Source organism: Penicillium taxi (assembly GCF_028828555.1).
Source record: "Penicillium taxi strain IBT 34144 chromosome Unknown utg000003l_segment0_segment0, whole genome shotgun sequence".
NCBI classification, from domain to species: domain Eukaryota; kingdom Fungi; phylum Ascomycota; class Eurotiomycetes; order Eurotiales; family Aspergillaceae; genus Penicillium; species Penicillium taxi.
This window is the reverse complement of record NW_026643205.1, coordinates 2690634-2717581: the sequence shown is the minus strand read 5'-3', so window position 1 is coordinate 2717581 and position 26948 is coordinate 2690634. Positions and strand designations below refer to the sequence as shown.

At 44.6% G+C, this 26948-nt stretch overlaps 7 protein-coding genes across 7 annotated transcripts; 4 read left to right on the top strand and 3 right to left on the bottom strand.

Annotated features, from left to right (window-relative positions):
- Positions 1-511: 511 nt before the first annotated feature.
- On the top strand, positions 512-1723 carry N7495_004456 (Gfo/Idh/MocA family protein; the record flags this gene model as incomplete). Its single annotated transcript, XM_057207107.1, has 1 exon — positions 512-1723. One exon carries the CDS (start codon positions 512-514, stop codon positions 1721-1723), a length of 1212 nt encoding a protein of 403 aa, XP_057064787.1.
- Positions 1724-1993: 270 nt separating this feature from the next.
- N7495_004455 (signal recognition particle subunit SRP72) lies at positions 1994-4101 on the bottom strand (the record flags this gene model as incomplete). Its single annotated transcript, XM_057207106.1, has 4 exons — positions 1994-3194; positions 3252-3396; positions 3446-3719; positions 3784-4101. 4 exons carry the CDS (start codon positions 4099-4101, stop codon positions 1994-1996), a joined length of 1938 nt encoding a protein of 645 aa, XP_057064786.1.
- Positions 4102-8257: 4156 nt separating this feature from the next.
- On the top strand, positions 8258-9712 carry N7495_004454 (glycosyltransferase family 31 protein; the record flags this gene model as incomplete). The annotated part of the gene is made up of 1 exon (XM_057207105.1): positions 8258-9712. The coding sequence occupies one exon, from the start codon at positions 8258-8260 to the stop codon at positions 9710-9712; it is 1455 nt and encodes a 484-aa protein (XP_057064785.1).
- Positions 9713-17502: 7790 nt separating this feature from the next.
- On the top strand, positions 17503-18889 carry N7495_004453 (putative C2H2 finger domain protein; the record flags this gene model as incomplete). The annotated part of the gene is made up of 3 exons (XM_057207104.1): positions 17503-17890; positions 17944-18083; positions 18140-18889. The coding sequence occupies 3 exons, from the start codon at positions 17503-17505 to the stop codon at positions 18887-18889; spliced, it is 1278 nt and encodes a 425-aa protein (XP_057064784.1).
- Positions 18890-20422: 1533 nt separating this feature from the next.
- On the bottom strand, positions 20423-21982 carry N7495_004452 (class III chitinase; the record flags this gene model as incomplete). The annotated part of the gene is made up of 6 exons (XM_057207103.1): positions 20423-20562; positions 20797-21428; positions 21478-21596; positions 21649-21662; positions 21748-21813; positions 21880-21982. 6 exons carry the CDS (start codon positions 21980-21982, stop codon positions 20423-20425), a joined length of 1074 nt encoding a protein of 357 aa, XP_057064783.1.
- A 1812-nt stretch (positions 21983-23794) lies between these two features.
- N7495_004451 (non-canonical purine NTP pyrophosphatase) lies at positions 23795-24671 on the top strand (the record flags this gene model as incomplete). The annotated part of the gene is made up of 6 exons (XM_057207102.1): positions 23795-23965; positions 24026-24099; positions 24175-24316; positions 24367-24403; positions 24468-24529; positions 24588-24671. The coding sequence occupies 6 exons, from the start codon at positions 23795-23797 to the stop codon at positions 24669-24671; spliced, it is 570 nt and encodes a 189-aa protein (XP_057064782.1).
- Positions 24672-25201: 530 nt separating this feature from the next.
- N7495_004450 (uncharacterized protein) lies at positions 25202-26293 on the bottom strand (the record flags this gene model as incomplete). The annotated part of the gene is made up of 1 exon (XM_057207101.1): positions 25202-26293. The coding sequence occupies one exon, from the start codon at positions 26291-26293 to the stop codon at positions 25202-25204; it is 1092 nt and encodes a 363-aa protein (XP_057064781.1).
- Positions 26294-26948: the final 655 nt, after the last annotated feature.

Sequence of the window (26948 nt, the reverse complement as noted above, 5' to 3'; positions counted from 1 at the left end):
CTGTCCAGAAATGTTCTATATGAATTGCCAGTAACGGGATTGAACTTAGGGTTCCTGGGCAGCCCGCGATCTGCGTCTGGGCCATAGGTGATAGGCGCAGTTTCTTTCGAACTGATCCGAGAGATTCTTCCAGATAAATGCTAGCTTATCTACCTTCAGATTTCTTCTTTTCTGAACAAAGGTGAGGATCTCCTCCATCTCAAGGAAGTCTTCACCACCCGATAACCTGGACCCATGGTTCCCTTCCGTGAACATGCTTCAATTACTACCGGATATAGTTTCCGTACTGATGTCATAACTGGCTAGCTATACAGATGATCCTTAGAAGTGTCCAAGTCTCGTTATCACTATATTGAGGCTCCAATATTCTCAAAAGTTGTATTCTAAGGCTTTAAGACCAATATTGATTCCAAGAGCTCTTCACCTCGCTGATACAAGAAGACACAGGCCTTTAACTTGGGGAACCTTTCTATATGTGACAAAATCAAACATCGATCATCTCAACGCCACCATGGCGCCGGTCCTTCGCACTGGCATCTTAGGCGCCACCACCACAGTCGAACAAACCCTCCTCCCAGCCCTAATCTCACTACACACCCACTTCGATCTGAAAATAATATATGACCAAGCGCAAGAAACAGCTGAACACTGTCAAAAGAAATTCAATATCCCACAGAGCACAATATCGCCTGTCAACGTCCTTCGCCATCCGGAAGTAGATCTAGTCCTAAATCTCCTCCCCTTCGAATACCATGAACAATATACCATCGCGGCCCTCGAAGCTGGAAAACACGTTATGGTCGAGGTACCCCTCAGCCTCAGTATCCAGGGTCTACGCCGTATTCGTGCCGCAATGAAGAAGGGGACAGCCACATGCTCGAATGGGACTGGGCCGAAGGTCTTTGTAGGCTGTGTTCGTCGCTTTGCTCCCTGCTTCGAAGATATTTTCAAGAAAGAACTTGCCTCTTTGGGTCGGGTGTACTATGCTCGGTGTCGTAATATCACTGGACCGCTAAGTATCGATTCAAACGATGCTTACGACGCTAGCGATGAGGTAAACAACGCTATACGAAGTCCGAAAATATTCCATGCACTTCTCGCCGACGTCTTTGGATCCGAGGAAGATATTACCACTGATCGTATCGCTTTCTGTCGCTTTCTGGGTAATATAGGCTGCCACGATCTAGCCCTGTTACGTGAGTCACTAGGTTTCCCAGATGCTGTGGCCAACATCGCCATTACAGAGCCTTTCTACTCGGCAATCTTCCACTACTCTGACGGTAAAGAAGGACATCCGTTCACGCTCCTCTATGAAGCAGGTTGTGATGCTGTTCCACGCTGTGATGCCCATCTGACAGTCTACGGTTCGAAAAAGACTGTTAGTCTCAAGTATGATTTCCCTTGTCCGAGTCAAACGGGTTGTCAGGATGCATGTGTGCGAGTTATTGTTGAGGAGGTGGAGACGGGGAGGGACGGAAGCCATATAAATTCCAATGGGGATGGGAATGGCGTTGTTCCTCCCCACATTAACAGAACTGAAACTGTTAGCTCTTGCGCGGAGTCGTATGAGAGGGAGTTTTTGGCCTTGCACTCTTATCTTGTTGGTGACACAAGAGATTCTACAACAACTGATGAGAATGCACTGATGGATTTGCGGCTGTTGCAGAGGATCTTTGCACATTACGACCGACAGTGTGGAACTATTCGGACACCACTTGGTTGAAAATAGTAATTTTGGAACATTTCACGAATCGGAAAAAAAAAAAAAAAAAAAAAAAATAACGAAAGCATTCGGTCATTTAGAAAAAAATCTTGGATTCATATTTTCGACACTCATGACCCAACCTTCCAATGTTAGGTGACATTCGTTTATATCATACTAAGAATCAATCGTAATTAATAAGGAATATTTCCAAGGTTGAACCAAGGACTAGTTGAGTCTCATGGTTTGCGAAATTGTGCTCGTATCCAGTCAAACTATCTTGACAAAAACTTATCGCTTGCCCTTCTTCTTATTCTTCTTTTGGGCACCTCCAACGGAAGATTTCTGCTGTATCACAGTAGTCTCTTCCGCCTTCTCGATAGCGACAACACCACCCTGAGTACGATCCGCAGCACGTTGCTTATTCTTTCGGCCCTTAGGACGGTAAGAAGATCGGTCGCGCACAGGGAGCCAGCGTTCAGGGTCCGGCTTCTTCTCAGGATCAAAGTCCTTGGGTAGACGAGACTTCCGCACGCGCTTTTTGGCACCTTCCTTGTCAGTGGCAGAACGTTTGCGAGCCCCAGCAAATGCAGCTGCGGCGGCGGCAGCTGCTGAAGCAGACGGCGTAATTCCGGTAGACTCCAAGGCGGCGATGTCAATATCAGCGACGAGCTCGCTCACTTTAGGCAGACTATCAAGCTGAGACTCAACTTGCGAGTAGTCGAGCGTAGCTTGCGCAGCAACATAGCCGGCGATGACAGCGCGGTCGCTGTTGTCCTGTTGGTACAGTGACTTAAACAGGTCACCCGCCATGACCAGGTCGGACTTTTCATCCGAGTGAAGTAACGACTTTCCGGCAGCACGGAGAAGAGATGTTGGTGCGTCAGATTTCTTGCTCCAGTAGGAGGCGGCCTGAGAGAGAACAGAACGTATTTGTACATTCCGACCCTCTAGTCGGTAGAGAGAAACAAGAACGCTCAGAAGCCCAGGGTTGAATCGAGCATCTTGGTCGCCTTCGGAGATCGATTCTTCCAAGCTTTGCAGCGTTCGCTCTACGGCAGTGATTGCGGAGGTAGTGTTGCCAACGCTGACGTAAAGTTGGACTGCGGTCAGGAGGATTCCCAGGTCCTTCGGACGTCTCTCCAGGAGGGGCGCAATCTTCTTGAGAGCCTTCTTACCAGTCTCTCCTTGGGCGTGTGCAGCGGCATTATACACAGAAAAGAGGTTGGTGCTGCCCTCGGTGGAAGGGCAGGCGCTTTTTGAAAGTGCCTTGTTTGTTGATCTGATCATGCCATCATATTTCTGAACAAGAAGATCTGCTGCATAAGAATTGCCCACAAGAAGAGTTTCTTGAAATGCAAACAGCCTGTCATTGTCTATGGCATCCGGGGTCTCATGGAGGGCCTTGTACAAAACGTAAGGGTTGACTGTCGTCTGACGAGCAAGAACAGTGTTATTGCGAGCAATCTTCTTGGTGGATAGTTCAGAGATGCTATTAGGAAACAAGATTAGCCTCTTTGTGATGCAAACGAAGTATATCCTGACTTACTCTTCAATAGAGATGTCCTCGAGAAGAGACTCCGCCTGCTCCATCTTGCCTTGCCGAATTAAGACATATAGGTATTGTACTAAGATCGGGAGCAGTTCGGCGACTCGGTCTTCAGGTGTTAATTCATCGGACGTTTGGCAGATATCTACAGCATAGTCAGCCATGTTCTAATTGAAAGTGAAAGTTTGATTTACTTTTGGCGCGGTTGAGAAGCATTTCACCTTGAGCAAAAGCTCCCTGGGCAATACTCAAACAAGCAGCATTGTAAGCCGTCTCGAAAGACTCCAGGTCCTCCCGAGATGGTCGGTCATGGCGCACATATTCGGACTCGCCCTTCCACTGCAGCTGCGCATCCGTCGCCCACGAGTTGATGCTTAGATCATTCTCCTCATATCCGTACGATTCCTTGTCTTTGGATAACTCATCGTAGATTTCGGCTGCTCGGCGAAATTTCTCGATGCGGTAGCTCTGGGAAGTGAAGCAAACGTTAGCTTCATGAAATAGAGTAGTAGCAAAAGAACAGAAGCCGTACCACTTGTGCTTCGAGATGGCCAGCGCCTCGACCACTGGCCTTTGTGACAGCTTCGAGAGCCTCCTCCAGTCGTCCACCCTTGTACAATGCATATCCATACTCCAACCCTGCCTGCTTCTTCAGGGCATCGCCTCCGGCCTCCAGTACTCGAATAGCATCATCGAATCGATCAAGCTTAAGTAGAGCGATAACCTTGATATGCTGGGCAGTAATATCGGATTTAGACTTGGCGAGGATCTCATTGCATGATTGAAGAACCGCATCGTGATCTTCAATCGACGATTGCTTCAATAGCGAGCTTAAGGACTGCGCAACCATGATGAGGGTTGCGCGGGGTTTATCGGGGGCACCTGACTTTTTAGAAGAGCCGAAAAGGTCAGTGTTGAGCGATTAAAATCCACAGTACTCAGTTGAGCTCAGTAGCCTTCAAATCAGACAATGGTGTAGTCTGATATCTGCCGCAAGACCACAGTGTGCGGAAAGGATGCTTCCCCATCGGGCAATATTGCGTGGAAGGGGCGCACACCCCACCGTAATAGTCACGTGATACGATCTTGTGTTCGTCATCAACTAACTGGAAGCTTGCTGTCTTATACAGTTGCAGCGCTAATGCCGGTTGAAGGGCTATCGCTGCATCTCTTAAACCTTGGCATTTTATAAATGGGGAAATATCTGAATTCGGCGTGATTCACAATGTACACTCTCTGGATTGCCTAAGAGTTCGACCAAGAAATCAATTCAGAGATAAAATAATCCAGCATGGTAAGGTGAAATCAGAATAGAGCTGCTTTGATCTGTTGTATGTGGATTGTGGGTTTAAATTACATCTAGGCATCACACGATATAGCCCTGGCAGTCAAACTATCGTCCTTGGAACATTCCAAGGTTTTATCTTTCACCTAATGTACCTCAAATACCAGAATAACATTTCACTGCCAAGCCCATTTTTCAAAGTGTATGCGGAGTCAAGTCGCCTGTAAGGGACAGCGTTTGAACCCCAAATGAAGACGTGATTTCTCTCAGATTCTCAATACCCGCCTTCCTCTAGCCAAGAGTATACTGCCATAGTGCAGGCCGAGCTCGCCAGTCCACATCCTTATGTTTTTACCCACCTAGGAATAAATCTTGGTAGGTGTCGGAACGGTGACGTTCTTACGGTGCATATGCAACTAGTATTCTCGATGGAATAGATCTAGGTGCGTCGATCCGAAGCTGTAAGAGGTGTGTTATTCAATCTTGTCCTCGCTGTAACTAAATAGATAAAACTCGCTATATTCACTCCATGTCGGACCAACAGCATCGCAACCATTCTCATTGGTCCTGTGCCCCACTTTGGTCTAGTGGTATCGACAGTAGGTGAGGGTGTTTAGCACATCCCCCTAACGCGATAAAGATGACGAGTGGCTGCTACAATCTATAAACCCAGTCTTCAGATCTGTTTTATAATCATCAACTATCACAATGATTATACTACGTCTCATACTAAAATCAGATTCAATTTCTGAGTCTTTCTGCCATCACTACTTGAAACGTCAGCATTCGACAAGAATGGTGTTTCCAGTATTGAATTTTGAGGTTTCAATGGCACAGACCAAATCGGCATCGCTATTTTCTGTTTGAGCTCCATGGGTTCAGCGAAATTCGCCAGTTATTTCAATATCAAAGACCTCATCCAAGAAAGCGAAAAATAATCAACAAATTGATAGGCTTTTCATAGGCAATGAATCTTTTGGCCACATGTGTTTGTTCACAACTCTTGAGATATCAAAATCATCAGACTTCAAGTCTCCCTCCATATTCCGCGTTGTGGAATAATTTCCATATCTACATCCCTTGATATCTCCGTTTCTACTCCCTTAGCTACTATTCTCGATTTAGTTTTCATATCAAATCACTCACAGCTATTAAAAAGTGCAATATTCGATCAAGAGCCAATTCTCCCTCTCAATTTCGCTTTCAACTCCACTTGAACCATTTTATTCCAAGGTTAACTGCTCGTTTCCAAGGAACCTACTCATACATAAGCTGACTTCCCTCCACGTATGCTTCTTCCCTTCTACCTACTCTTCCAACCTAGCAAATAATTATTTTTCATGACATTCACACATTCTCTACTATACCTCAAAACACATGCATATCGTCCCACTGTTGGAAAATGGAAACAGCTAGATAATGCACCTGTCTCAAAATCTCGATGCAAGCCACACCTGACAAAGACTGAATAGCCGGCGCTCGTAATCGAAACAGAAGATTCGGAGGGCATTGCACAGCTCATAACTAATGATGTGGTCTTCCATGTAACAGGACTGCCTTTCAACACCTTGATTGCAACCCGATCTAAATAATTGGCAAGAACATGCTGCAGAAGTCATCCTCGCTAATTAATGAACAGGATATAAGAAACTGTATTGAAATCATCCCAGGCAGAATGGTGGGCCGATGTTATCGAGCAAGATGTTGATATTGCCAACCCTTGTACGAAGGTTTACCACCAATATCGAATATTTCTCTTACTCATACCTAGGAATTTCTTGGCGTCAGCAATTCTTTGTTTACCCCGAAAGATTATTTTCATTATAAAGGCTTACACCAAAGAACGGAAGCCACATTCAATTGTCTTCAACAACCATTTGGCCGAGATCAATAATATTCATGGCGGGGTTTTCCGTTGAAGATGTATTTCTGCTTTCTCATCTCTTACTACTAGGCTAAGCGAATGCAGCGAGCGATCTTGGAAGATAAAGATACAACCAAACTCGAGACGCATTGCCAACAAACATCGGTTCCAATACCGACTGTGAAGTCACTGAAGCCAGTCACATTTCTAATTTCTCACCTTTTTCAGTCTGTTTTGACCATCTTGGGCAATCATGTTCTCTCTCTCTCTCTCTCTCTCTCTCCGGCCTTTGGCGAGCAATTAAAGTTATAGTATTTTCATTATCATATGCAGCGGATAAATTTTAATTGAAGAATAAGTATTTTCTAGATTTCCTTTATATTTTGTTTTACGTTGAGATTTTGAGGCTGAAAAGCATCTAGTTAATCTTCTATGAGTTGATTGAACGAAGGCGATAAGAAAAATATCAAGCCATACACAGAAGGGGCTAGGAAATGGCTGGCTGCACATTATCATTTAGCACAACTCCACATCTCGACACTTTTGGACATTGCCAAATTTTATCAAACACCCTCGGATTATGCCAAATCAACTATGGGGTACCCGGGATGAGAAAATTAGCGACGGTGGGGGTCTTTCTAATATATAGCCAGCCCTTTGAAAAAGGCATTAATTGATTAGCGCATGCAAAGCGTCAAGTATCACTAATATTCGAAGAACAAGGCACAGGAATGTATGCAAAAGTACTATTTTCGAACATGATTTCTGCGCACAGGCTATAGTTGAATTATGAGTATTGATCAACAAATGGTTACCATAATACCCCCAGAAGACCGTTCTCAATCGGAGACCGCAGTCAAAAGCATATTTAATAGAGAATCAGTCTCAAACCCTGGAGAAGAAGCTATCTAGGGCGGGCCTGGACCCCACTCAGTTAAGGAGGCCCACTTATGGAGACGCTGGCGTTTGAGACTGGACCCTGGGTAATTCTTGTATCCACTAAAAATGAAAAAACGGAATTCCAGTGTCAGTTCACAATCCTTGTAGATCAGTCAGAGGGATCGACACCAATGATCATCACAATCAAAATGTGGAGGTGAGGATTGATAGAGAATTGTTGCATAAGGAAGTATTCCGAAGAGTCCTAGCCCCTCTAATGTTTTGTCTGTGCGAAGAACTGGAACTTTTGCACAGTCACATGAAGACATAAGCACTGTAACCTCAAACCCTGGAGCACTATATCTGGGTATTGACGCGCGGACGTGGAGAAGCGGGATAAAGAGGGCGAGTCAGAGTAACGTGTTTAAGTCTCCAGGCCTTGGCATGGTCAAAGTCAGTTTGACCGGGGAAGATCTTGTACATTTTACCGTCCATTTGATGCTATATCGGCTTTTCAAATGATATGCAGAGTGGTTTTGAATATTGACATGTCTCAACATGATCAATTGGCAGTTCAGAAAAAGAAAAGAAGACAGAAACGGAAAAGGGCGGGTAGAGTTGATGTATTATATTGGACGGACCAAGTACGTCATAGCAGTGGGCCAGAATCACGTCCTGTTAGGGAAGTGATCAGCGTTGCCTCTTTGGGGTCCATGGAAACTCAATATTATCCCCTTGATTTCCCGTGGCGCTGTTGGTTATGTTCCTTTACCTTTAGTCCTACTCTATCCGCCCGTCTCCTGCCACTAGATCATATATAGCTGGTCTTTGCTCGACCGTGGACCTTTGCATTCACAAACGCGTGCGCGCAATGCCGATGATTAACCGGTAACCTTTCAGCTTCCTCCCTTCGTGTAACAGCAAAATCGAAAATCCAGAGACGCACATATCAGTCGCGATACTCTTCACATACAGATAATGCTCCTTCAAGGCCGAGAAAAGGCGATCCCGGCCACCTGGGCCTGGAAGAAAATGATGCGCTTTGTGGTCATCTTTATATCTGTGGCAGGTTTCGCCGCTCTATTATGGCCTTCGTCCGATGAACACAATACGCTGCTATATACCCCCTCCAATATTACCATTTCCAAGTCCGTGAAGTGTGATCCAGATCTTGAAACCTTGCGCCGACTCGATGTCAAGACACTAGCCGCCTACACGCGTCGGGAGATGCTAGTGAATATAACGGACGAATCGCTACCTATAACCCATGCGCTCGATATGCCGCTACTATCCATGAAAAATACTAAGACATCGCAGCATGTAGGTGTCGAGGAGATATCAGATGGCTGCACCGTTCCAATCCCAGTGTCTGTGCAAGTCCCCCAACCACCGAAGTTGGCCGATGCTTCTCACATTGATTTTGGCGTTGCTACAACTATATCGCGACTGAACGACTCCCTGGATCAATTTGCTCATTGGGCAGGCTATACACGCACCCGAATTTTTGCTTTGGTAGAACCCGAGAAGGATAGTGGAAATGGAGTCAACTATCTAAGGACCAAGGCCGACGCTCTTGGCATTAACCTGGTGGTCACGGTATCTGATGACGACTATCTGTACCGCTATTTTGCCCTCGTCCCATTGCTGCAGCAGAACATGCGCGAGTCAACACGCTGGGGGTGCATTATCGATGACGACACGTTTTTCATCTCCATGGCGGCTCTGGTAGACGCAATGGATGGCTACGATCATACAAAGCCCATGTATGTTGGAGGTTTATCAGAGGGAATGCCACAGATTGCTGTATTTGGCATGATCGCGTTTGGAGGCGCTGGCGTCTTCTTGTCGAGACCACTCTTGAATGAAATCACAGCCGTGTACAATGAATGTGAACAGATGACATATACCGGTGACCGCCGTCTCGCTAACTGCATTTACCAATACACAACAACGCGATTGACCGTGGACCATCGGCTCCGCCAACTAGATTTGATGAAGGATGCCTCTGGATTCTTCGAGTCAGGCCGAGAACCACCTCTGTCGGTGCACCATTGGAAATCCTGGTTCGAAAGCAACATTCCCAAGCTCGCTGTGATCTCCAACCTTTGCGGAGACACATGTCTGCTGCGTCGGTGGTTCTTCAATGACAATTGGTACCTGACGAATGGGTTCTCCATTGTTCAATATGGCTTCGAGAACACCCCTGCCCCGAACGACATCACCATGGAAATGTCCTGGGAACCGCACAATGGTGCAACCGACGAATCTTACCTACACGAGCTAGGTCCTCTCCGCCGTAAGGACGATGGTAAAGTCAGCTACCTACTCGAAGATGCTATCGTCGACTCAGATGGCCGTGTAAGACAATGGTACATTAAGCGTGATTCGAAGAACGGTGATGAGATTATAGAGCTCTTGTGGCGTAAACAGTGATGAGATTCTGATAATGGATTTGGTATAGCGTTTTTCGAATTTCCTGCATAGACTGGAATCTACATGGTGTTTTTCTTTTCTTTTTTCCCATACTTTTAGGTTTTCTTAACTGGTGCATGGTCTTTAACACATAGGTTCTTGAAATGGGGTGCTTGTTTATAACCGATGATGCATTTGATCTGATTCATTATTTGATATCTGTACTTATTCCAATGCTATGGATTATAATTCCCTGCTGAAAGTACAATAAGTTAGCATTCTCTTCATATTTTCGTAGAAAATGGTTGAATCCCGTTCGTATTTACTAATTTAAACTATAGATGTCTAGATGTAACATTACGAGAAAAAGAAGTGTCTCTCAAGCATGGAATGAGTCTATGCATGCCGATGTAGCCTCTTTCAATTCTTGATCTGTACTAGCATAGGTCGATGTCCAGGTTGTACATCTGGGCACAATATGTATCATGATCAGTATTACTCTGCAGTGAACGATCGATAGTTACCCATCCCATTTTTCCAATTTCTTATTCACTGGTCCTCAAAAAGAAGACTTACTTGCTTATTTATAGTCGAATTGTGCTAATTTCAAGGTCTGCAATAACGGATCTGCGTAGGTCTTGAAATTGCCCTGAAGGCCCGTCGTCGTCAATTATCCCTATATCAAACTTCAACTCATAAATTCCTCCACTCTAAAATATCGTGTAGTCCTCGCAATACTCCCAGAACGCCAAATCATAGCTTCATCGGGGTATTAATTCGATGCCAACTTGTATAAGCTTCTTCTTCTTAAAGCTTTCGTGTGACTAAGATCAGGTCCATGTCCGTTGAACCTATCACGTAAAAGATCTCGCCCTCCCAAACTCGCACGTCTTGTAGCGATCGAAGTTCTCTATCTTCTTTTCGCCAAATTGAAGTTTGTATTTCACAAATGCATTATCCGATCAAGGCTTAGACCCTTTTATTGGGCGAAATAGGCATGTGGTGTCGAGGGGTCACGTCCAGATTCAGAAAGAGTCACCGATGCTGTGTAATGAGATCTTTACTTCGCTCTTCTCAGGCATCATTCATGAATGTTGAGATATGTAAGTGCTTTATTCTCTTAAACTTTGATCATGATTAAGAGATCTATTGATCCTAAAAGAGATGGGATCGGATAGATCGTATGTACTTAACCTTTGCTGATATCCTGACTCGAGATGCTTGAAAATATCCAGACTAACAGAGGTCTAATGTGAATGAGAGGTGATTTGATGTTTACATCGACTGAGGTCCAGCTCACTTGAAGAAATCCGTACTGACAAGATGTGATATGGATAGTTGTTATGTGCTTGCTTCTACCCAGAGGCTATACTTAGGAGATAGCCTCGAGATATCCAGACTAATAGGTTGATAAGATGTAGTACGTTGTCAACCACTTCCCTCATGAAAGATAACTTGGATATTTCAAAGATTGTTTACTGACAGACCTAATTTGAAAGCTTGTACGTGCTTATCCTTCCACATGACAGATTACTTGACAGTATTCGGACTACGTATGAGGTGCGGATAGCCTGTACGGGATTGAGTGAACCCTTTCCTTGAAATATAATCCTGGCTGCCAGATATGGAACGCTTGTGTAAATACTTACTCCCTGGATTGAAAATAACTTGGAGATATCTAGACCTAGACTTACAGAGATGCGAGTAGATCGTTTGTGCTGAGCTTGCTTCCTTTTTTAAAAAAAAAAAAAAAAAAAAAAAAAAAAACAAATGATTTGGAAATACCATAGACGTTGGATGCGAATAGAATGCATGTGTTCAGTACCCTTTCACTTGATATATGATCAAAACATGATCAGGCTCTAACGGTATGTGCATAGGCTGTACGTGCTCAACGTTAACTGTCTTTCAAGTGAAGGGCTGAGGGCATCCATACCAACTGTTCGCATTCTATCTCTGTTAGTCTGCATATCTACAATCTATCTTTGAGTGAGAAAAGGGGGTGGATACACCCTATCCATGTCCCATATTTGTCATTCTGGGTATCTTAACTAAAGTAAATTGATCTCTTATGTAAACGAGCGCTTGGATTTTCCGAAGGGTTACTAACAGATTGGACTTTGGTAGATTGTATGTTTATATCATTCACATGCGATCCATGGATGACTCGGAGGTATCCAACCCTTGGAACTGACAGAGATTAGATTTGAACAGGACCTCAGAAGGTACGTCATACTCTACACGTCTTCATCTACTTAAAGCTGCTATCAGACTTGGTACTATAATTATCCCAATATTAATTCTACGCCACTTTGAAAATTTCTCTGGAAAACTAATGTTGGGTGCTATAACCCTGGGCTTACTTCAATTGATATCACCGAGAAGATATGATCTATATAAGAGTTCAGAGTCACACCTGGGCACTGTCATCGTTTCATATTTCCTTCCGACTTTCCCAGGTTCTACACGCCCATCGCCAAGGCTCGGGCTGGGAAGTGTCTCAAGTGTCAGTAATTGGACTTTGGTATTGTCAATAAAATTCTAAGGTATTGAATGGGGGTTTCAATTGTCTCGGTTGAGGTCTTCTCCTATACTATGGAGGTCTTGAGTTGGGTTTCCCTCGGCCTTTATGCGAATGCAGAGAGTCCTTATACTACGTTTTATGGATGGATTCATCTAAAAACAGTGGTATGCCTCTTCACTAGCTTTAGATATAAGCCAGCCTTGAACCCTCTCCTACATATATTGGTATCACCACCTGAGCAGATAACTCTACCCAAGATGATTCCTGAGGTCACGATACCCCAAGCAACTTCTTCCGGTGCTAGTAGCCGCGGTAATTCTTTCTCCAGTCCTCATTACGGATACAACTGTATTAAATTAAGTTCAGTTCACGCTATTCGTTCGACCTCAGGAAATTTGTATCCAGGTAGCCTGCCATTCCAAGGTTGCACGTGCCTGAGGTGTACCGGTAACGGCAGAGATCGGACGGATTTCTAAATATGTTGTGCTGACCCGCTTGGTACCTTCCAAGGACCAAGGTACGACCCCGGGGGCAATCAGAGTTTCTGAGAAGATTCTAGAAGTATATTGGTAAGGCTCAGCCGTTAAGAAAGACCCGTGGATGGCAATAAGGCTTGGAACCTTAAGAGTTTTTGAGGGCTCATCCCGCTGACCTCGGAATAATTATAGATCAATTACCTTTTTAGGTACTTCAAGTTTTTCCGAAAGCGCTCCAATACTCACTTTTAACAGTGCGCTCAGAATAGATGTGAGCATGAACAAGATCTGGACGTAGTTGCAAGAATCTAGACTGCAAAGCTCGGATTACATGTAGCACCGCTCCTCAGATTAACTGACTAGCGGCAGCATTCATCGGAATAAGCGGAATTCTAGGAGTCGCTTTGAACCTGGAAAGGCAGGGATCGGACGGGCTAAGCGGGTGTGTGTGGATTCAAATGCGAGCGCTCAGGGCGTGATAGGGGTATCCACGCCGAGAATATCTGTACGTGCCTTCCAATTCAGCCGATTGATGGATGGGCAATGCGATGGAGTCATAATTGGAATAGGCAGCCTCCTAGAATCTTGGAAACTTTGGAAGAAATAATGTACTTATCGTAGGTACATGTAAGATAAGATATCTGTGGATGCCTTGCATGGTTGAGTATTTTTAGCCTACAGCCGAAGATCGTTATAAACGAAGAGCTTTCTCACATGGCCATAGGCGGAACTTCTAATCATGATTCATCTCACTGCACTTGCTCTTATTTATCAGAGATTTATCCGAAGCTGGCCTCAAAGTAATGTATGCCTTCAAGGGAAAATACCTAGGATACCCCCTGAACGACGATTTAGAGCTACTACCTACTGTTCCTGATCCTTCAGTGGGATTGCAAGGCTACAAGGCTGCAAGGTTATCACATTCGGCCGAAACATGAAGGATTCAAATGTTCGGCAATTTATATCAAACTGTCGAATTGTTGAAAAACCTACTCTACATGAGACCTCAGGACTTTGAAGGATGCAAAGAACCTGGAAAAGTAGAAATAGCCACATCGAGTTAGGGATGTAAAAGTAATGTGAGAGATCCTCCAGGTACTGAGAATCAGAAGGGAGATTGCGGGGCATACACTAGTGAAGAAGAAACCACAGTAAAGATCAGACGTGCGATTGCGGCGGAACGTAACCGTGCGAAACACACTAAGAGATGATTTATAAGTTTATTAATTCTAGAGGGATCAATAAATCTCAAAAATGCGCTCGAGGAGATGAGCCAAGGATTACATCTCGATCTCATTGATTTGTATTTTGATTTTTGAATTTAAATTATTAGTCCGTGTCGGACAAGGTGAACTGCGTGGGCCAGTGCACGATACCCCAGTGACATCATGACTACAGATAGTTTACAATATCTATTCTTCATCCCGATGTACCTTGGTCAAAGCGTTGAAGGGGTTGGCCCTTTTTGATTTTCCGAGTTTTGTTTCCAATGTGAATTTAGAAAGAACTTGACACCTGGACACATTTTCTGGAGCAGAAAATCAGGGGGTCATAGAAGACTATCCGGTATGGAATATTAATCCGTTACTCCGTTGCTCCGTAATGCTAGCTACTAATAGAATTATGGATCCTAGCGGAACTTGATACACCTAAAAGCGTCTCAGCCACAACCATGTGGAATCACCCTCAACCAATCAAGTCTAGCTCTCTGTTAGTCATGGAATCATCATAATAAAACTATATATAATAATAATCAAAAATAAATATTTAATTATTACACATAAACATCAGGAGTAGAAGATACATCATCATTAACATTGATGACACCGCTCTTTTAACAACACATTAGTGGATTGTGGATTATAGTTAGTATAGAATGGCCTCTAACCCCTGAGAGGTGTAGTTTGGCATACTTGGCTAGGTACGAATACGTAGTACGCTAAGAAAGAGGGGATATCATGCAGTGAATCATTATGGAGGGGTCAATGATCACTTTTGCTTTAACTTCATAGCTCTTTTCTAATTCCTACCGGAGTGAGTTGGTCATAAACCCCCCTTTTAGGACCTGTAGGCCCACCAACGTATCGGACAACACATACCGACTTGTCTTCAGAGGACTGAATACCCCCACTATCCGACTGGATCTGTGAGGTGGCTAAGGTGGACATGGGGCAAATGGTGACCGCTGTTCTGACCCTTTTTTCTTCCCTTCTATGACTTCCATCACCCTTCGAATTTCCTTCTGGAAGGCCACCAGAAGGTTAGGGGAGGCTTGGCATAGCCAATCTAAACGCGATCCTCCAGCCCGCTGGCTCCATCGGGGGTGGATAGTGGAGACTAGTCGAGGTTGAACACGGCCGAGTTGTGCTTAGTGTATGGAAGGGAAAAGGGGGAAGGAAAGACAAGATGGAATTCTTAATTACCGAAACACTTTAGAATGGTCTCCACTTCTAGGATCGTCAGGAAATCCGGGAGGTTTTGCCGCCTAACGGTGTTGGTAGTTCTTATGGGAAAATGGTATCTTAGGCCAAGGTTGCACGGTCAACTTCGTTATACGTTTCGACACATTGACCTTGGGAGGAAGTGCAAAAGCACGTACTATGTGTTCACGTCTCACCACAGTGTAACGAGCCACATCGTGTCCCGAGTGAGATATGAAGATGTGAGATGTGAGATGTGAGATGTGAGATTCATGGTTTCCAAAGGTTAGCTTGTTTCAAAAACTTCTAGAAAACTTGCTAGGAACAGGTCCTCGAGATGAGGGGGTGGAAAGAATAGATTGCCACCGTGAGAAGGTTTCGGCTCACACTTTAGGCATCAAATGGAGTATAGGCCGTCTGTCACCTTTACCTCGTGAGTCCTGAGTCATGTCGCACCATAGTAGTAGAAACATGCAAGTCATCTCATTAAGTTCCGAAAAACATCGTATTCCAAAGGTTTCCCCCTCCTTTGACGTGTACGCCTTTGATATCTTTACCTGTTTTACGGACAGTAGAAGTTATTGTTGTTATGTTGACACGGGAGTAGATGATATCCCGTTCAGTGATTGCCCCCTTTCATGCAAGTTCCAAGGCTAAGACTTGGTCAAAGTCTAACTCCAGATATTCCTATCTCTACAGGCCTTGCGTCATTCGTTCCTCGAAGATCCGTTAGGATAACTTTTGATGGTTGTTTCACACTAGAGGTGGGTTTAGCCGGATGATCTAGAGACTGCCAATAAGGTAGACCGAAAAATGATCAGTTAGAAAAAAAAAAAGCAAGTAAATCATCGCTCGTATCCACTTCCAATTTGTACAAGAGACAATGCTAGTGGAGCTGTTTTGTAGCCTTCTGGTGCGGTTGGGTTTCCTTCTAGCGCTTCTCTGGGTCCCGGCTAAGTGAAACTAGCTAGACCAAGTGTAAATGGAGTACTATTAACAGCTAAGTATTTTAGCATTTTACTATTTTAGCATTTTACTATTTTACTATTTTAGCAATTTTACTTTTCCTATTATTATTTATTTCTAATTTTCCGGATCGATCGAAAAAGGGTGGAAAATAGGGGAGATGTGAAGAACCGGCTGATACTACTATATTGAAGGAAAAAGGAGTTTATATAGAAATTAAAATATAATCAAATGAGATTAAAGGCTAGAATCTCCATTGAGAGCTTCAATTTCCAGTCTATTAAGTGGGGTTGAAACAAAAGCGAGGAAAAAAATAAGTTGGCTAAACTAACTAAATAGGTGATGTATGTGCTTTGTACTTCGAGCCTGAGTGGCACCTACCACACCTAAATAATCACAGTATTATCTCCCTTTATTATCTTCCCTCAACCCCCCTCCCCTTTCCTCTTTTCTTTCCTTACATTCTTCGGTATCTCAACCCTAACGAACTTACATCTATCTGCTTCCCGACATTTCCCTCGACTCCTCCTCCCTTTCAACCTCTGCCCAACTCTCCCCAGCCTAATACCTCGGCCATTTCAGTCTGAAGTACTTGATAAAGAAGGTTCGTTTTATTCTAGGTTGAATGGCCTCTACATTGCGATTCCCCAATTGTGACATCGCTGCTTCTGGTCTATCTTTCGTGCGCCTCCTATCTTACCTGGTGTTGAATCTACGCTCTGGAAATCCTGCGTGATCCCTTACCCGGCATCACTGTGGAGAACTTGCCATTTCAGGCCAAAGAGTCAATACAAAGAAGTGAATGGCGGGCTCGATCAGGTTCGAGGGGGCACATAAGAATACTGGGCCAGGACCCGTGTTTTTCTGTTTGGTGATCGTCCCGCTAACTCTGCTTATTCGCGACAGAACTGCTCCCGCTTCCTCCGCATTCCCCCCTCACGGTCATCTTAACCATCCCCCTCTACTTATACCTGGTCGCTTCGACAGGTGTTGATCTCGCTTGATACGTGTCAAAGTCAGCGTATTACTGCACGCTTCCCATCGTCCTTGACCCCGTAGCTGGATTTCGGCTTGTTTTGAAAGTCTCGAAAAAAAACCTTAACGCAGGACTCCGATCGTCATCACTGTATTGGGCATCAACTCGTTTCAAACAAAGATTACTTGATAAACGCGCGTCTCACTTGACGGAAGCGCCATCCGGACGAAGTTTCATTCGACACCATCGTGGACCCAAAGAACCTCGATTCTCCTCGATCAAGGTCTTGCCTTCATCCCGGGTTTTGGTGAATACTGTCAAATTGTTGGTTATTCATCTCTCAAGCTCTACAAACACGCGCAACCCGTTTAACAACGGCCAAAGCAAGAAAGGACACGTCTCTGCGCTGTCCTTGACTACGGTCGTTTCTCTGATTGCTGGATCGGGTCATGGACTTCACGACCATCCTCAACCGGAAAAACTCTGCTGCTGCAGCAGCCGCCGCCGCTGAAGCACAATTGCACCACCACTACCTTCAAAGTGCTCACATGAATCACCACTCAAACATGAAGCCCGAGCCAGGTGCTTCGGACAGCCCCGTGAACGCTTACCCCCCTCACCAACTGGATTCAGGGCTGGCTGAATCCTACTATTACGCCCAGGCCTCCGGTTCTGCTCCTCGCAACATGGGCTATGTCCCTAGTGGATATGCCGGTGACCACCAGATGCAGCAGGCAACCTCCCTTCCTAGGACCGAGAACGAAGCTCCGCCAAAGACCTTTCACTGTTCGACTTGTAACAAAGGGTTTGCTCGTCGCAGTGACCTTGCGCGACATGGTGAGTGCTTAATTCTGCAAATATAACCCTCGCCCCACTAACGATCTCTTCAGAGCGGATTCACACTGGAATCAGACCTCACGCCTGCGACTGGCCTGGTTGTGGAAAACAGTTCATTCAACGCTCAGCACTGACCGTACACTCGCGAGTACACACCGGAGAGAAGCCGCATATGTGCGAGCGCTGTGGCAAGGTATGTTTAACTTACTTGATCCTAATTTTTGGAAAGGTTCTAATAGTTTCGTATAGCCATTTAGTGACTCCTCGTCTCTGGCCAGACATCGCCGCATCCATTCCGGAAAAAGACCCTACAAGTGCCCGTACGCCAACTGTCAGAAGACATTTACCCGCCGTACCACTTTGACAAGACACCAAAACCACCACACCGGGACCATCGAGGAAGCTGCTGCGGAGACAGAGGCCAACCTGCGTCAGAACAAAGAACGGCGTGCTGATGGCATGGATCATGGATCAATTCACTCCACTCCGTCTCCTAGCCACCATTCGTTGTCACCTGCCGGTGAACTTCCCCCGCTGAACATGCATCGTGAATACTACATTGGCAGTATGCCCATCCCACCCCATGTTCGCGGTGACTTCTCCCAAGCTAGCCCTCGTGCTTCCCCCACCGCCACCTCTCCCTCCCTCTCCAGCTATGGCAGCGCACCCCACGTTCGGCCGTCGATGACGTCTCACCCATACGCTCTTCCGCAACCGCTTGAGCCCCCTGCCAACACTGACCACCGGCCGAACAGTGTTACTGGAAGCCCGCACATGACTAGCATGGGATGGGCCTCGCCTTCTCATGGTAGCATGCCGTCGCCCGGATCCCCTCATGATTTCAGCTATCCTGAGCCCAGCGGCCCGGCATACCCCACTGCCATGCCTCCCCACATGTACTTCCCCAATTCTACAATTCGCCGGCCCAACAGCACCGAGCCAGAGAATTATGAGACCAAACCCAGAATGGGCGACCACACTTGGTCTACAGCAGTATGATGATGCAGGCTAATTCGAATCATCGATTCTCTACCTGACATCCATACAAGTCATTTCCTTTGTTGATCCGAATTTCCTTTGTTTGAATCTCATCATTGCATATCTCCCCTTGATTCGTATTTCATTCGTTTTCACTACATTACCCAACTGTGCTGTATTGTTTTGCGTGCATATTTGCTTCTTTGTGTCTATACTAAGGGGCGATTCCTCCCCTGACGGAGTCCGAACAGCATGTGATAGTGTTCCAAGTTCAAGTTGCTCTTAATTGTTTATTCATTTTTTTTGACAGGCGTTCTTGCTCTCAACAACATACTACACTCATTTTTTTTCTCTAAACTTCCTTCGGATGACATGGAGACACGATCAGACGAGGAACAGCATAGATAGAGCGTGGAATTAGGGAAGTTCTTTACTGGAATAACATCATATCGGATTTTTGGGAAATAGGGGTCTGGGTTTGTCTTTTTTCATTTCTTGTTTTTCCAAGTCGCAGGGCAGACTGATCCATCGTGTCGGCGTCTTATGGTATTTGGTTTCCTTTCCATCTTCCCCTTTTGCTTTTCACCTTTTTCTTTTCTTTCTGTTTGCTTCATACACACTCTTAATCCCTTGCTTTTTATACTGTTATCTTTTCCTTGTCTCTTTTGTCTTGTCGTTCCTTGCCATCCCATCCGAATACCACTTTGTATGAGGTTGATCCTCTATCTGTTCTATTCATGTATGATATTAGACAGTCTAATGATTTGATTTTATCCGTTCAATACTCCCTGGTCAAGGTACTATGTACGCTACCTTAGTGTCTAACTCTCTACTATTGAAATGGGGCGGTAGCGTATATAGCAGATCGTTGAAGTAAATAGTACTTGAAGTACTTGGGCTCAGGTTTTTCCGCCTACCTAGGTAGTAGTTTTCTTCGGACGCTTTTCCTTGTACAGTTCTTTGGATGCAAGGCACCGTTTCGCCGTACTTTTCTACCATTGGTTATGAATTATTGAGCCCTATGGGATACCACACACACACACCTGCCCTCTGGTAGCCTTCTCATATTAGTTCTTCTCTTGTTTACGGTAGCCCAACCATATTGGACTCTAACCCTTACACTCTTACTGCCTAGTTCCATATCTGAGTTTTCAACATGTTCCATGTGGATTTAACAACCTTTGATTCAGGCACAGTGCGACATTGAAACCTTAAATTGCTCGTGGCATGAGTTTCTAGTTAGAAGATTTAGATCTGTGAGGCGAATACCTATGAGCCAGTAATCAGAGCTGCGTAGAATAAAGAGACCTTCATAAAACAACCTTGAGATACTAAAGAGAAGTTCGGTTTGATAGCCTAGCAGGATATTTACAAATGATGGTACTATATTGACAAGGTGTCTTGGGTATTATAAGTTCCCTGTAAAGGTGTTTCCAGAAGAATAAACATTTAAAGCCTTGACATGAAAACGATAGACACTTGGCGTCCTACATGAAAGTTTGTGCAAGGTTCAGTGCTGACAAAACCTTGGAAAACCACAAGCCCAAGTTCCTATTACTTGCAAGACGACCACCACTGAGTAGTTTCGACGCATGTATACGGGGACTGGCACTGAGTAGAACCGGTATATCCAGTGCCGCCACACTGGTCCCACTGACCAACGAGGGTCTCAGTAGCGCTGGCGCCAACCGGTGCTGTTGAAGTAGCTGTGGTTGTAGCCTTTGTTGTAGTATACAAAGTTGTAGCTGCAGTTATAGTTGAAGAAATAGTCGAAGAGATAGTTGAAGAAGTAGTTGAAGTAGTTGAAGTAGTTGAAGTAGTTGAAGTCGTTGAAGTCGTAGTTGAAGGAGTAGTTGAAGTAGTTGAAGTAGTTGACGAAGCGGAGGCACTGAGGTCACTGACAACCGTGTTGAGTAAACGGCTATTACCGTAGAGCTGAGACATATCCCAAATCATGATTCCTCCAAAACTACTATACTGCTTCGAGTAGGAAATAGCCGCTTGAAGCTGAGAGCCATTCGTATAGCCAGAACCAGCAGCGCTTGAGCTGGCCGGAATACCCAGAAAGACCTTCACGTCGGGGTTCAAGCTGCTCTTGGCCCAAGTGTCCCACTCATCGAAGTTGAAAATAGATTGAGTAGTAGCGCCAACGACGAAGTTAGTTGTTTCACACCAGTTGTTATAGAATTGCACCATGACAAGATCGAAAGCAATGGCGTCAAGCGTCGACCCGTCGGCAGAATCAGGAAAGGGGCACTGGGGTGCAGCAGATAGATAGTATTTCTTGTCAGTGGCGGCATTCATTAAGCTGCGTAATTCAGCGCCGAATGCTGGGAGGTTAGTGGCTGTTGACTCGAAATCAAAATCAAAGCCATCGATGACAGCGTCTCCGAAAGGGCGATCAACCTCCGCACCAGTTGGACCGAACATATCCCAAACTGTCTGCGCCGCATTTTGGGCATCAGTTGTGGAAGACCATCCTCCCTGGGTATACGCGGAGCCTCCAAGTGACAGAAGAATTGTCTTGCCGTAGGTTTTCTGGCAGATCTCAATATCATCCCTAGGCGGCAGTTAGAAAATACAGGAGTGGTGAATTAGGATTGACCTACGCGATCTGAGGACAGTCGAGGAGATTAGAGTTGTCAGAGAATGAGGTGCAGTTGTCTCCAGCGTTGGCAAAGTTTGTAATAGCAGGAGTAATGCCGTTCATGAAAGCAAGAGGAATAATCTAGCAACCTATTAGTATTATCAGCATGTGATTTTGAATATTTCATACTCACATCAATATCAGTGTCTGGAGATCAGTAGAATTTGCCCAGTTAGCTAATTGTTTCGCTCGATATGAAATATCGAGTCAACAGATCTTTATGAAGACTCACTAGAGCAGTAATAGGCGAGTCTCTGCTGAGCAAGCGAGCCTTTAGCCTGATTGAACGAATTCTGTCCTAATTGTTGACTATATCAGCTCTGTCTTTTCTTTCCATCAGCCCACTGTAAGAAACTGTTCATACCCCAGTATACTGCAATGTTCGAGGATGATGTAGGATCAAATCCGGCATGAACAAAGGGGATGAGGGCTGAACCCAAAATGCACAATATGGAGAGCACCTGCATGATTGAGATAGATTGAACGATAAAACTTCGTACACAGTGTGCAATTGAAGATCTATAGCAGGATGCTTTGATACTGCTTGATAAGGATGGATTGAATGGATGTTATCGTTCCAAGATTGGAGGGTCGAGTATACTTCCTATATATGCGCCAACATGGCGATGCTATCAGGAAAAAGTTACATCAGGAGATTTGCTCTAAGGAGGCGTAGGTAGAGTAGCATAGACTCTCAAGATCCAAAAGTCTCATGTGTTTGTGATGTGTGATGATAAAATCTTCTAGTGTCGAAACCCAGCGAAGCTGCAAGTAACAGTGTAGACAAAAGACTCAGGAATATCAACTTTTTCATGGCTGATGCTACTCTGGCCCTTCGGCCGGGGTAGCAATTCGAAGCTATCAAGCAAGAATCGCAACGTTGGGGTTTCAACGCTCGAAAGAAATCCATCACATTGATGATATGCAACCTTGGAATCTTCAAATGACAGGGGAATAGTGAAGCAAGGTCAACTGAGGCTTGATATCAGACATTAAAGAAAATTTAGCCTGTGGAAGATCTTATCTCCATATGGAGTAGACCAATGGTCGTTGTGTCCATGCAACTGTACAATTAATCAAATCTTAAGAGTGCAATCAAGACTTGAGGGCCGAAGAGATCAGACCCCGGGGCACGCGGCCACTTTACTGGTAGTATTGATGCCACCAATTACACTTAAGCTCATTACCCCTTTTGCAAGGTTTAATTCCTTTCATTTCTCTAGCCATGTGGTCTTATCTCCTATATTAAAGTCGTCCTTTTGTTTTTGGATCTACAGCTCCATGCATGAAGCAGAGCTGGACTTCGTCAGGTGTAATGTCAGATGCCTGATTTTAAATCTCCGCCAATGCACAGGGCCTGATAGGCGCCCGCGAAATTGAATGGCGCTGGTCCATCACTTATTTCAAGCTTGTGGGGATGTTGAAATAAATTGAGGTAGTAATGTATTGATTACCCTCAGGTGAGTGATTCATTATGATGGTAGTACTCAAGATATGGGAATGGCAGAGGCAATTAGTACTAGGGGAACAACCTTGAAGTTCAAGAGAGTTGATGGCTAGAGATAAACATGTGGAGATGATAAATGTTTAATACTAGGTTTGTGAACTAAGAAATTACGTCACTTCTCCGTTCCGTGAAGAGCGGTCAATATACCCCAATCATAAGATCTATATCAGCCCCGGAGGTTGAGGGTAAAAGGGACAAAGGGACAAAGGGATATTTCACCTGCTGCCCGCATGATGAGACGCATGGCGCTCCACTGTTCCTGCGCCACATGACTTTTATTTCCATGAGTACCGGAAGATATTGAATTTACAGTATTTTACTCCGCACGGAGTACACCGACGGAGATCAGGTGACACTTCGATATCGACTTTTCTGACCAACTGACCAATAATCCAAATATTACGAATGAATGGACACTGTATTTTCTAACTAGCGCGAGAAAATTCTCAAGTACACACCCAGACTGGCTTATGCAAACATAATAAACATAGCCCTGGGTTAACAGGCAAAAGATATCAGTGAGCTTATGTAATACTCTCAGGGTGTACTTGGGCATATTTTTATAGACCAGAAATTAGCGGGTTTTGTATAGGAAATCAAGTTTGCTGCTATTTTCTTCCGCTATAGCAGTTGCGGAGCTGCTTTATCCGGGTTCACTGTAAGGGCTCACGGCGAAGCCGAGCCCTTTCTAAATATAGTATAGCGCCTTGAAAACCCGAAAGCTGATCGGGCCGATAACTCTTTTTTACGAGATTCACTACTCTAAGCCATGATGAAGACCTGCGTTATTACATTCGTCACAGGCAATTCTAACAAAGTAGTGGAAGTCAATGCAATATTGGGAGAGTCGCTTACCATACAGGCTTGTGCGCTAGACATTCCGGAGATACAGGGAGCTGTGAAGGAGATTGCGAGAGACAAGTGTAGACGTGCTGCCGAGATTGTAACAAGAACTGATCTGATTTCGAAAATTGGTTGATATAATAGGCTAATTTGGGGCTAGGTCAATGGGCCAGTTATTGTTGAAGATTGTTCGTTGGAATTAAGTGCTTTGAATGGACTTCCTGGTCCATATATGTAAGTTGTTTGATCTAGTGCTCAAGGACTAGGTAACAGCTGATAGTATGTGTAATGCTTATGTTTATTATTTAGAAAATCTTTCCTGGCATTGGGTAGTGATGGCTTGAACAAGTTGCTTTATGCCTATGCGGATAAAGGTGCAGAAGCCGTGTGTACCCTTGCCTTCTCTGTTGGTCCAGGAGCAGAGCCATTGATTTTTCAAGGAAGACTTAAAGTAAGCCTGGGAATTTCAAAATTAAAATGTGCATTCTGACCTAATTAAAGGGCAATATCGTTCCTGCTAGGGGCCCGTCTAATTTCGGTGAGTATAATCACCAATAAAAATGCTCATGTAGCCTTGGAAAGCAATACTGATGATTCCTCAGGCTGGCAACCGATATTTGAGCACAATGGGGAAACTCTCGCAGAAATGGGGGATGAGAAAAGAGTAAGAGCTAAACAGGCCAGTTTTACCAACGTACCTGTAACGACTGACGAAATTAAAGAACAACATTTCAGATCGATATCAAGCATGGGCCATGTTTCGAGATTGGTTCAGTGCAGGAGGGATTTACCCAAAAGAAACCTGATTGGCCTCTCCTACGGTTCTGCTATATGCCATGACCAATCATAATCATCAAAGTACTGTAACTATACATGGAATTTAAAATTCTTAATCATCATTGGAGTGAATGGTAAATGCGTGAGCTACTTTATACAACAGCTTTACTATGCTTTTTCAAACTTATTTACCCGGATTTTGGCCAACTGAAGCTTACATGGGGCGTAATTCCCTCCCACTGTTTGTAAATTCTGTCCACTTTGACAACCTAAGATTCTATCTAGATTTTTCTCTGCTTATTGTCAACACAGGACTGCAGGGTCGGTCTAGTATCATCAATTACCAGCTTATACCTATTAAAGTACGTTATGCCGTAGTGGCGAGGTTAGTGATTGAATTAAGGCTATTACCTAGGTAAGAGGAGCTATAAGCAACAAAAGTATTTGGGGATGGTCTATGTTTTTCAATTTCTTTCACTTTCACTTTCACTTCCTGTCATTCATGCTCCTGACCAAGGTCAAATATTCAACTTTATATTTCTTATACCTAGTCACAGTTCTATTCATGGACTATCTGCTTCCTCCATGTCAGAAAGACAACATAGAATTCCTCTGCGTTATGATCAAGTTGGAGAGGAGTGCCACCATCAGACGCTAAAACAAATGGCTTCAAAGTCGGGACTGGAGGAATCGGCTCCTGTACAGGCTCGGGATCTTCACTGTGCGGGTGCCAATCACGTGGTTGTTTCTTCAAGTCCGTCTCTTTCGCTCCAATCCAAGTATAAGCGCTCACTGATCCAGGATCAGCAATCAGACATAGACGCTTATTATTTTCGTCCTGCATGGGGAACTTCCACTGCAGAGCACGTTTAATAATACCATCAAGCTGATCCTTCTTTCGTAAGACTGTCTCAAACTCAATCACCACCTCTTTAAGACTAGTCACGAAAGCAAACTGATTACCCCAAGCTCTTTGCTCTGGAATAAAAGGCCGGTCCATTTCCCATGAACGAGTTCTTCCAGACCGGAATGGATTTATTCCAAGAGTTTCATCATACTCCCAGTACCACCAGTCTGTATGGCGAAAAGTGATAGTAATTTTCTTGGGCGCAATCCTGCACTCGCCTCGTAAGCTACGCCCGCCATCACCAATCTTCATCTCGTTCCAGATTTCAGACCAAGGTCTGTCTTCCAGGAAATACTGCTGAATAAACAAGTGTATATGCTGCACTTGCGTCCGTTGCTTCGGGGTCATCTTGCGAAAATATCTCACTGGAGATGATGCATCTTTGATGTGAGGCGGAGGGCGATAAAACCAGAATGTATGCTCGTTGACTGCCGGTGGAAGGAGTGATGCTTCGTTGTAGATCTTTTGGCATGTTTGGAGAAGAGCGGTCTGCGCTCGTTTCGGTTTGTTATACCCAGGCCGGTAGTAGAAGGCATTTCGTCGGTAGAGTGACTCGGGGCTACTAGTTCCCGCTGTAAAATCTTCAGACTCGAGAGAAAATGCATAAATAAGATTGCGGATCTCGGCTGGAAGGACCAAGAGAGGGCAGTAGGTCTGAGGTTCCGTCGGGAGTGATGGTATGAGTGCTGGGAAGGTTTTTGATTCCTCTGCTTGTCGCTCTTCCCAGTTTCGTCCTGTGCGCATCTTGGTTTTTGGCGGCTAAGTTTAGGTCAGGAGTCGATTAGAGAATATAAAAAATATTCACGTATTTATAGAGATGACTAGATATGTTGATTAATATTGATGTTCACCTATCGCGCTTCAAGTGGGCCCATTGCTGCCTAAAACGGCTCAGACCCCGATGTGTCAGGGCCTTTTGTGCTCTTGTGAAAGGGACAATTGCTTAAATAGGAAAAGTGCCTTTATCAACTAGTATAAAGAAAATATGGTAGACTGTACCAGGTAGAGAGTTACCTAGCCTCTACCTAATTAAGGTATGCGATGGAAGCTCCACACCACTCTATAGATCATACATTCAACTTTTGTTTCTCCATAAGTCCAAGATCTGTAGGTAACTACCTAGAAATCAGTGATAATGTCTACAACTTTCCGTTTTTGGACTTGTTGCTTTTCAAAATGTTTATCTGCTACTGCGATCGAAATTTTCTGTGAGTGCTGTATGCAGCACTTCTGTGCCGTTCATGATGTACCTCCAACTCATTGCTGTGAGGTACGTGAGAATTTTATAGCTATATGAGTACCTGGGTAGGGCACGCTTTAATATCATGATAAAATTAGTCTCTTGACGAGGAATGGAATGCCGCGCAATCCCAAGTGAAATTTGGGACGAAGATAAGAG